General features: G+C 38.9%; 1 protein-coding gene across 1 annotated transcript in view; it reads right to left on the bottom strand.

Moving 5' to 3' along the window:
• LOC109478597 (Kv channel-interacting protein 4-like) overlaps window positions 1–9,157 on the bottom strand; it is a 40,199-nt gene extending 31,042 nt beyond the window's left edge. Inside the window, exons 1-2 of the mRNA XM_019780263.1 lie at window positions 9,092–9,157; window positions 7,750–7,896 (exon numbers count right to left, since the gene is read on the bottom strand). Coding sequence (XP_019635822.1) covers window positions 7,750–7,896; window position 9,092 — 148 coding nt within the window. The 5' untranslated portion in view covers window positions 9,093–9,157. The remainder of the gene's footprint in view (window positions 1–7,749; window positions 7,897–9,091) is intronic.
• Window positions 9,158–11,562: the final 2,405 nt, after the last annotated feature.

An 11,562-nucleotide genomic window follows, 5' to 3' on the forward strand; every position in this document is an offset into this window, starting at 1 on the left:
GAGTGCATCAGTTTGGTAATTCCCCCTCCAAGGGAAAGTTGGCAAGTTTCTACAGCTTTCACTTCCAGTACAGCTTGTGAGGCGCTCAATTCAGAAAACCAATCTCCGATCACTCATCTGTAAAATGTGCATTTTGGTCTCTTATGGAGCCAAGAGAGGCTCTGATTAGTGAGAAAAGTTCCCTCATTGAGGCAATTTCATTCCGATTGCAAGTTTGGCTACTTTTGGGAATGTCTTTATCTACTTGAGTGCTAGACTGTTAGGGGGAGTATAATCTGAATACAGAGTGCCATGGCCAATGTGAAGCATACGTACAGTCATGTGTTTGGATTGGAAAAGATCTCTTGTGGTAGCATTTAGATCCTGTGGAGTAAGCATTTAGATCTATCAGAAGATTCCTGTTCCTTTCTCTTAGTTTAATTTTTGTTTTCCCACCCAGCCTCATTTATTTCCTGCAAATATCCGAGAACCAAGAAGTCATATTGGCATGTCCTGATGAAACATACATTCTAGCTGCGAGCAGTCAGTTGTCCTTGTTCACACCACTGAAGGGCATATTTGACAGTACAGTGAGACGTTCTGCTGATCCACAAATCCAGCAGGATCTACCTCGTCCTTCCGTTTCATCTCCCTGGAATTTTTTAGCACTTTTAGCGGCTTTGAGTTTTATTTGTCATTACACAGCAGTTACATCAATTGCTTTGGGATTGCCTTGCTTACATTTCAGTATCTAGCTAAGGGTTTTACATAACCATAAACCTTTGACAAGTTTTGTTTTCCCAATAACTACGAAAATGATGCAAAACATACCACTACCAAATATGAAATCTCTATAATTTACCATTTCTTTGGCAACCTAAGGCAGAAATGCCCACTGACCTGGATTAGCACTAGTATCTGAGTTTAGGCCAAGGAACTTATAGCTGTACAGCCAAAGTGATTGTTCCAGTACATAACAGACCGAGTCAACTTACAAAAGCTCCCTCTTTCAGAGTTGACTAGCACTGCATCCTATAGAGTACACATGGAATCATACAGATATAACCTATACAGCTAAGGTACTGAAACACTATCTATCAAAACTGCTATCAAACCGGAAATATACAGCTAAGGTACTGAAATGCTATCCATTAAAACTGCTATTAAACCAGACCTATACAGCTAAGGTACTGAAACACTATCCATTAAAACTGCTATTAAACCAGATCTATGCTAAGGTACTGAAATGCTATCCATTGAAACTGCTATTAAACCAGACCTTTACAGCTAAGGTACTGAAATGCTATCCATTGAAACTGCCATTAAATCAAACCTATACAGCTAAGGTACTGAAACGCTATCCATTAAAACTGCTATTAAACCAGATCTATACAGCTAAGGTACTGAAATGCTATCCATTGAAACTGCTATTAAACCAGATCTATGCTAAGGTACTGAAATGTAATACATTAAAACTGCCATTAAACCAGACCTATACAGCTAAGGTACTGAAATGCTATCCATTAAAACTGCCATTAAACCAGATCTATACAGCGAAGGTACTGAAATGCTATCCATTAAAACTGCCATTAAACCAGACTTATACATCTAAGGTACTGAAACACTATCCATTAAAACTGCTATTAAACCAGGCCTATACAGCTAAGGTACTGAAATGCTATCCATTGAAACTGCTATTAAACCAGATCTATGCTAAGGTACTGAAATGCTATCCATTAAAACTGCTATTAAACCAGACTTATACATCTAAGGTACTGAAACACTATCCATTAAAACTGCTATTAAACCAGACCTATACAGCTAAGGTACTGAAATGCTATCCATTAAAACTGCTATTAAACCAGACCTATACAGCTAAGGTACTGAAATGCTATCCATTGAAACTGCCATTAAATCAAACCTATACAGCTAAGGTACTGAAATGCTATCCATTAAAACTGCTATTAAACCAGATCTATGCTAAGGTACTGAAATGTAATCCATTAAAACTGCTATTAAACCAGACCTATACAGCTAAGGTACTGAAACACTATGCATTAAAATTGCTATTAAACCAGACCTATACAGCTAAGGTACTGAAATGCTATCCATTAAAACTGCTATTAAACCAGATCTATGCTAAGGTACTGAAATGTAATCCATTAAATCTGCCATTAAACCAGACCTATACAGCTAAGGTACTGAAACACTATCCATTAAAACTGCTATTAAACCAGACCTATACAGCTAAGGTACTGAAATGCTATCCATTAAAACTGCTATTAAACCAGATCTATGCTAAGGTACTGAAATGTAATCCATTAAAACTGCTATTAAACCAGACCTATACAGATGAGGTACTGAAATGCTATCCATCAAACTGCCATTAAACCAGAGTCTAGTTACCCATACCCTGAAACACTATGCATTAAAACTACCATTACACCTGACCTATACAGCTAAGGTACTGAAACATTATCCATTAAAAACAGCCAACAATTGCTATTGAAAATGTCATGTCTTCACAACCAGGGAAGTACATGTACAACAGTGCCTTTCATTTTCAATCCTGAATAATTCATACGCAACGTTTCAGTTGTCTTTTCCCATCTCACTACTGATCAGATAGAAACCACAGGGTTGACATGTGGAGATATATGGGGAATATCACACCGTGGATCCAATGTCACACAAGGTACCAGCCTGACTGCTGGATGAATGGGGCAAGGTGATGTTCTATTTGCCATACCGGTACTGGCAGGGAGAAAATTGAATTTTTTCAATAAAAAAGCCATAATTTATCAAAATAATTGTGTCCTCAAACAACATACATTTAGAATACTTCTACTAATGAATACTCCACATGACATTGATGCATCAAAAATACAATGTTAGGTCAGTGAATAAGTTTTTCATTCTACATTTGTCCATTATCATTTCACATAAACACAACTATAACTGATTCAATTATGCATTGTCTTTTGGTAGAGATTGACAAATAGCCATATACACCTCTAGCTCCAGAAAACCATTCCCAAAACAACCAATAGGAGCTCAGGATTCTTCATCACTATAAAAATCTGTCCAATAGGGGTTAAGGATTCTCTACCACTATGGAAACCAGTCATCGCGGACTCTAACACTATGGTAACAGATAGTTCTCAGTCTGAGAATCCAACTACATATTAGCACATATTATGCATACATCAAGAGGACTAAGATGTTCCCAATTTTGGCTTGATCCCATCTGGCAACCAGGTTGCGTATGCTGATTCCATTGTAAAATGAAGAAAAACAGTAAAAAAAAAAAAACAGTGGAAATGAACTCAAAACAACGCAATCAAAAAAAATTGGAGGTCAGACACAGCCCGGATGCTGACCCCGTGACCCTGAAATTATGACGTAAAAACCCTAAGGATTCAGACCAGGTTTTTTGGCGGATGGCGGAAGAACTCCTCAAAAAACCTTAGCAAACCATCTCACGTGGTGTTTTTTGAAAAGCCGATTTAAACTCCTAAAGAAGCGGCTGATTCGCATTCACACCAGACTAAATAAAAATCAGTTTTCTCTGCTAATTATTTAGCAGTTTCAACCGGTTTCTAAAAGTCTGGTATGAACGGGGTCTAATTGCCTTGTTTCTGGCATGAAAATAATGACAGAGTAGCCACAATTAGCTGTCCTGTATGAATTTTACATGCCCTCATGGGGAGTATAAACAATACAGACTGACATTTATTATTTACATGGTACAATAAAGCACTTTTCTTCTCATACCCAAGAGGGAGAGCATAATTGATGGAGAATGTTTCACAATTACAATCGATGTCAGAGTTGATTAGAAAATAGTGAGAACAGGCTTATGAATATAAGCCCTCCACCAAACTTAAGCCCTCCTTGATTCAAACAAGTTTGCAGCACTTAAATTTTGGGACAACAGTTTCCAGTATCTTTGAGTTGGTTGTCAACATAATATTTTAGTACATTAAAAACATACATAGCAAGTTTCCAGTAAGATGTCTTAAAAAAACCTTTAAAAAGCCTCCAATATTACAAAAGTTACTGCAGCTGTATTTAGAAATCAGATTCAAAAGGCAATCCAAGCCCTAGAGCACAATCATAACTACAAAGCCCTTCAAACATGGAAATCCCTGATCTACAATTATTGTAACTTACTCCTGCTGCCATTAAGCCCTTTGCCGGGAAATCCCACATCTAGAGTGCTCTCTCTGCTAAGCCACCAGAAGGTCAGCCTGCAGTTTCCTGATTGCCTGCCTCTCCTAGTAGGAGGGAATCAAAAGTGACACTTGTCTGGAAGCAAAAGGGCAGTTTTTGTTGTTACTACAAACAGCCCTAATCTTTATGGAACAAGCTGGCAGCCTCATAGTAACTCCAAGATCTTGTCAAGTTAGCAGAGGGGTTCAGACCAGGGCTGTCTCCTGCATATGATTTTTGTCTGTCCCACTCATTCATCATCACCCAAGCTTGGTGCTTGCAAAACTAGAAATTCTGGAACTTCAAACCCTCAGAAACACTATTTCATGCATTTCAGTTTACTCTTGACTTGAGGAAAGATACATGTATACTAGTACGTGTATTTTCATGTCATGAAGGTCAGGCTTTGGGGAAAGACGGTGAAATTTTCGTCCATCCTAACAAGCAAATCTCCATCCAGGGAAGTAGAAATGATGGGTCCTGGAGTCAGTCCTGGTTCAGACTTTTGCCAGTGCCAATGGGAATGCCTAATGGCATAGAGCAACAACTTTCCAATTACCTAATGGCTATTACATGTACAAAGGGCTAATCCTTGTGACAAGGACAATAGAGGACATGTGTATTTTATCTGTACAAGAAATAAATTGATTAACTCCTGGGTCAGGTCAATGACCCCTTACACTCTATCCATCTCTGTCAAAATTAATCCTTGAGAGAAAATCCACAGTGCTGACAAACAGGGCTGGTGTGTAACATACTTCATAATTACATTTTAAGTGACTTAAAGATTTACACCTCCGATTCAGCCGATTCATCTCCTTTTCAAGAGGCACTGTTATTCAATTTGTACATGACATTGACCTGCCATCCTACTTGTTCATTAAGCCAGCGTCCTGCAGCAGGAAAATACTAGTAGCTCCCCTGATGAGTCTGCCAGCTCTATAGAACATTTTTGTCCTCTTCACCACAGCACGTTTTTAGAAATCGGTCGATGTTCACAAGTCACTGAGCCACATCCAATATACAGCTTTTCAGGCCAAAAATAGGCTCCATTCTCTGGTGATTCAGGGACATTCTGGCAATTGACGAATTCAATCAAAAGTTGTTGACAGTGTAATGCTAGCTTTACAGCAGACCTCTTGTTGTTATTATATATTATAACTACTATTTCTATGCATACATAATTTTTATTGTATATCGATTTAACTACTATTTCTATGTATACATAATTTTCAGTAATTGTCAGATATCAGCAATGCAGCCTGAGGTACCATGTATTATATGTAACACTTTGCAAGCCCAATAAGCTCAAAATAAAGAACAATTATAGAAATTTCACTAGATAATTTACTTACCAATCTGAACCAATGTCTTATAATTAGTTTCAGCCACAAAATTCCCTTGCCAGCTGTTATCCTCCAGAATTAATTCTCAAATCTCGCACAATATGACATTGACAAATGTATTCAATTTCTGAGAAATTAATATGTGCATAAATAAGGAGGAAGTGTTGGAAATAACTATGCCTGGAATTAATGGATATGATAATAATAAGTTGCTGAACATTTAATATATAAGATACAACATATGGCAATTACTACTAGTATTAATAATAAGTCTAGGAAGCTAATCTACTCTATAAAGTCCATGTAATATGGGACGAGACTAATAGTATATACTAAAAGTATACATACAGTTTTCAGTGGAATTTATAACACTTACTAGTAGGCAGTTTTTTGGCTGTTTTTTTATTATGTACTATCCTATAATTACACTGCAGGTAAAAAGTCAATATCTAAATGTGCATGTTGTTAAAGTTGTTTCTTATATACCTAGAAAGGAAATTGTGATACAGAAGACAATGGATATACCCAGTATCTGTACATGTACATGTAACACCATACAATGTTTTGGGCACTCAATTGCATGATATTCCTCCTCCACCGGTTCTGTATATTTGCACTCACTATAATCCATATATATAAAGCAGGCAAGTCCTGATCACCAGGTTGGTGTCCTTAATCTGCATTTCAATATATATGGACTACTGTAGCTCAAGCTCACACCCTTTTTCAAAAATTCTATCAGCAAGCCTTTATGGATTCTTATCTGGTATTCTACACAGTCTGTAAAGTGTAAGCTAGAACATTACGCACTCAGCTAGACATAACTTAGGATGATGGTCAGAGGATCTCTAGTCTAGATGTATGAAAATGCTTGTGGTGTCCTGAAATGCTCTATGTAACTTGTATATGGTCAGAGTCATTGAGTTAGTAGATTAGTCTCTAGGCTCTAGGATGGAGCTAGCTATCTATATATAGAAGATGCTTAGTAGAAGCCAGGGTAGAGCAGACAGAATGGAATCAATACATATGTTGGAACATAAGTGCTTTCTCATGATATAAAAAATTATGATTGTGTCCTGACATTGCCAATGACTTTCACAGTGCTTTATCTATGATGCGGCTATGCAGCTACATGGCGCTACAAATCTCTATGCCATTTCCCCATCAAAGCCGTTTGGATTATATGTATGGCATACATGTAAATGATAAATGGCACAAAATGTAATGTTTGGCTTACGATCTGATGTACAGTATAGATGGTGCAGTGGGAAGCAGAAGTTGGAATTCCCTGTTGTTCCTCCCTGTAATATATCACCTTTACGGATGTACATGTACTGGGTAAAGTTCTGCGATCACATGTTCACCATCCTAGGAGCCATACTTTTACATTATACATTCCAGTCATCTTTGTGTTAGCAAGTACAGTGTGTGATAAAAGCTGAGCTACATGAGAGTGTTCACATCTATAAAAGGAGATTGAGGAAATGTAAAATGGTTCCCTTGCCATCCTCCGTGTTTTGAATAGATTTGCTCTAGTCCATGTATGGGTGAGCCTCAAGCATCAAACCGGTGAACATTAAAAGCCGCACCCCAACACACTTATCGATAAGAGTACGGGTGACTTGGTGTGCTTGGCAGAAAATGCATGCCGCAGCAAAGCCTCTTGGCACCAGTATTAGCTACTTGAAACAGCATCATGCTTGACTGCTTTACCTCGTTATTGAGGGCAGTCAATTGAAGTCAATTTTCTGGTCATCTTTTTATATAGAAAGTTGATTATGAAGCTGCCCTGATGCATTAAACAATAACTGTTTTAGACTGAGTATGAAATGACACTGTGTTGTATAATTGTATAAAATGTTTGTTTATACCCAGCTGGCATGTATCACAAAAAATAATGGGACCAAAGTGCAGGTTGTTTATAAGTTGTTTACAAATGCTGGAAATATGAAATTACTATGCAAACGTGTAAAAAAAGTTGTCAATATGATGAAGATTTTACAGTAGCTGGAATAATACAGTATCTACCAAAATCATACCTTCATCCCTTTTACAGGGAAATTGTTTTGACTATTTGATATTCCTATCTCATGTTCTCTTGGAGGACTACTAGTAGTGTGTACTTCTTGCATTTCTTTACTTCTTAAAATCATAATCTATTGGAAAATAAAAACGTCGTCCCGATGTTAAGGTTGTGTAGACTGTTTCCTACCTCCTCCTGTCTTCTGGATGATGGCAGACACCGCCTTGCTCGCCCGTCTCCTGGCTGTCCAGCCACGGCCACTTTTGTTGGAGGCTCCTGTCAACTCGATCTGAGCCGAGGATTTTCTCCTCTTGAACTTCCGCACAGCACTTCCCACTGTAAATACACGTAGTTCAGTCAGGTTGGTTAATCAAGGTAGTTTTCTTAGATACACAACCTCTTTTTTCTGTACCGTTGTTTTGGAAGCTGTACTACAGTGCCTTCATCAGGGCAAATTTTTTTCTCCTTTCTCCTTATATTACATGACAATATGACAAGGAAAATGCATATAACCATGAAGGCTGCGGAACAGCTTCTGAAATATCTGAAATCATTCTGAAATAAGGTTGACTGCACCTAAGAAAGCTATATTTAAATTGAAGAGCTTTCCGTTGTTCCAACAACAGAACAAGACAAGCAGCGATGGCAGACTTCATCCCTTACCACACTTTACAGCAGTATTATATATGTAGATCAGTCAGCTTGATTACCCCAATATTGCAACAATGCAATAAGAGATAGCACTCTGACTTCACTCACCATACGTGTTTTCCAACCCCAAGGGACTGATAAAAAGAGCATCTCCTAAGATGTCACATTCTCCATATTTTGATTTTGAAAACTCAGAAACATACACAGACAGACTGACATGCCAAAAACAATATTTCTTGTTATAAAGTAACAAACAAAAACAGACAAACCCAATATCCTCTGCAGGTAATCACATCATACATCAGGCCACTGCGGAAATCCATTTGCTATATTCCCAGTCGTCAAGTGACATACTAGATATAGCTTCATCATCAATTTAGAGGTAATGATGGGGGATCTTATGCAGTAAAACGGCATGGGTTGTGCATCCGGTGGGTTTCACTTCAGCTCACATCTATTAATTTCAGTACATGAAACAGTCATGAAATTTTAGTTCACACACGTATAAATCTCCAAGCAGATGTTGTGGTTAGAAGAGCTGACTCCTGGCTTCTCTGACAGCACTAGATTTCCCCTCTATGTAAGAGCACCCCGCCCCCTTTTTGTACTTGCTACAAGAACATATCATTCAATGAAAGTTTCATCCTGACATGTACGTTCCGATCGTCCATCCCCACTTCTGCTTGGAGATGATGAGAAATGGTGTTCTACTGAAAATTGATCCTGCACAAATCTAAGCTTTTTTCCCCGCATATGTACCACAGCTCCTCGCGTACACGCTGCTTTGTTGGACCTAAATACATAATCACGGGAAATATTTCACCCCAAGACAGACGTTGAGATGTGCCAAATCGAGAGATAAGAAGAAAAGAAGACTCACTCCTTGTTTCTTGAGACCGTCGTTTCTTCAAGACTTCCTCACATTTTTGTTCCGACCGCGGGATGAAATCCGAGCTACAACTAAACGCGAAGAAGACTTAAAGACGTTCTCTTACAGAACAAGGAGCCGAAATACATCCAACGCCGAGCCCTCCTGACTTTTACTATAATTACATGTAAAAGATTTTTTTTTTCAAAACTACAAACAAATGAGAGTGAAAGTAGATAGGTTGAAAAACCTGACTAAGGTTTTGGGTGCGTTTGGGTTGATGCGTTCATATTAATCTCCAAGCAGATGTTCGGGTTGAAGATGATAACGTTTTCTGATAGCCTGGCTTCACTGGCGGCCGCTCGCTTCGAAACACGGATTGGCCGCCAGAAAATCCCGACAATTTAGTAAACGTTGTGATGTTTTAATCCAGCACTTACTTGGAGATCTAGATAACCATGCGCAGTTTTTGTGTCACCATTTCTAGCAAAAATGGCGGGAGAAGCCATGTGGTCTCAACGCTGATAACTACTCAGAATAAATTGTGTGAAGATCGATGGTTCATCCCTGCATACATGTTTAATGCAGCGCGCGTGAGACCGGGCTATTGGGTACAACTGAACTAAATGTGAACGAACAGGTCAAGGCAAATGGTTTATGTTTTATCACTTTGACTGACTCGACCATGCATGTATGCGAGTCCGTACCGCTTGGGGCTTGAGTTCTTGCATAATCTCCAAGCAGATCTTCTCGTGGTATAGTCGTAATCCGTTGCTCCATTGGCCACGAAATCTTCCGTGGCTATTAAATGGACCTACTCCTGGCCGGTAGTTAACTTGCGGTTTTACCAGGGGAGGATCTGCTTGAAGATTATTCCTAGCCTCCTTTAGCAGGTTTTATGACTTAGCTTTCATAGCTCACTACGTGCATGTGCTGTGTAGCCTATGTTATTATTATTACCTTCGTTAGAAAGGTTATACTTCCGGTAGTGTTTGCATGCAAAGAATTCTAATTCAAGAAGCTACTGATGGATAGGTCGGTAGGTATTGTCCTATCATGATCAAAGAATATTATTAGATATTGGGCCCTCTGGTGGCTTTCCTACGTACTGACAAAGTACTTCTGGTTTTTCTCGTATCTCGTATTTCCGTCACGACTTTTAAGTCGGGTAGATAATTCTTGTGCTCGGAAAGAAGTGGCATAACTTTGGGATCTGTACCTACATCCTTGGCCATGGGAATTAAACGGCAAGGGCGTTTTTAGTTCAAACAGTACAGGATAAGTAAAAGAAGGAGGAATGAATTTTTCTTTGATGAAGACTAACATAATAGTATGCAGATAATGCAGATAGCTTTATTTGCATTAATTGATGGCGAAAATATATATTTCAATTGTGCTACATATAGGAGCTTTTGAATTCATACTTATTACATTATGTAGCTTCGTTCGAGAGGGTTATTTCTTAATTTGCATAGGTTTTAAGATGGCCGACCCATGACGTTGCTAGTCAATATGGTGGCACCCATAAATCGAGGGTCAAACAGAATACATTCTTGTCACGCAGATCCTTTTCTTACGGCAACTGACAGAGATGACTGAACCATGAACGCAAAACACCGATCCTAACAATCTTGGTTTCCCTCGCATTTCCCCACGATCTTTGCCGAGTCTAGATCTGTTCACGTCCAAAGGGCAAACAACTCAATTCCATGTCAGCTGTCTCTGTTGTCTGCTTGTATGCATCCAAAATTAATACCGTCTGACTGACGACGAGCAATTTTCTGTCCTAACCGAAGTAAGCCTGTGGTCATCATTTCGGACAATTGAGCTATAATGAAGATGACCTAGAGATCCATTGCTACTCGGCTTCAGAGTCAATCGTATATCTGGCTTATCCTGTAAGCTTCCTCTCTGTAGCACACTCGATAAGTTGAGATAACATAACGTTAACGTTTCTCTATTCAGTCTGGTTCATAGACGCTCGCCATCATGTTAAGTGCAACGTTGAATGGAGTATCTATGAATAGTTTCTCTAGGCTGTTAAATCACTTGCAAGTAATTGTTATTGGTTGTGTAGGAAGCCGATAAATGGGGCTAATTAAAAGATCGGTTGACAAGTTCTACGAATATCTCATTTGGGCTACTGCGGAATCATTATTGCATTACAAGTGATTACGGAGTCAGAAACAAACGATCTGTTTAATTTGTACTCGTGAAATGTTCTAGATGTGCTCATGTTTCTATCCCTTGCAGGGAATGGGTATATCAAAGCGGGTATTTTATGCAGAAGGGTGGTTAAGCCGGCGTCACACAGCTGGATAATAGCTCGCCCGGCCAGTCAAATGGACATTTACAGCGACAATACGACCGGTGTCCTCTAGATGACTGCCTGATTTTTAGGGATTGGTCGACGTAATTTTCAGGTCAATGAGCCCCGTTCAATGTGGCAGAGTAGATTTTCAGGCAAGATTACGTTGGATACT

Source organism: Branchiostoma belcheri, unplaced genomic scaffold (genome assembly GCF_001625305.1).
Source record: "Branchiostoma belcheri isolate BF01 breed outbred unplaced genomic scaffold, Haploidv18h27 scaffold44, whole genome shotgun sequence".
NCBI classification, from domain to species: domain Eukaryota; kingdom Metazoa; phylum Chordata; class Leptocardii; order Amphioxiformes; family Branchiostomatidae; genus Branchiostoma; species Branchiostoma belcheri.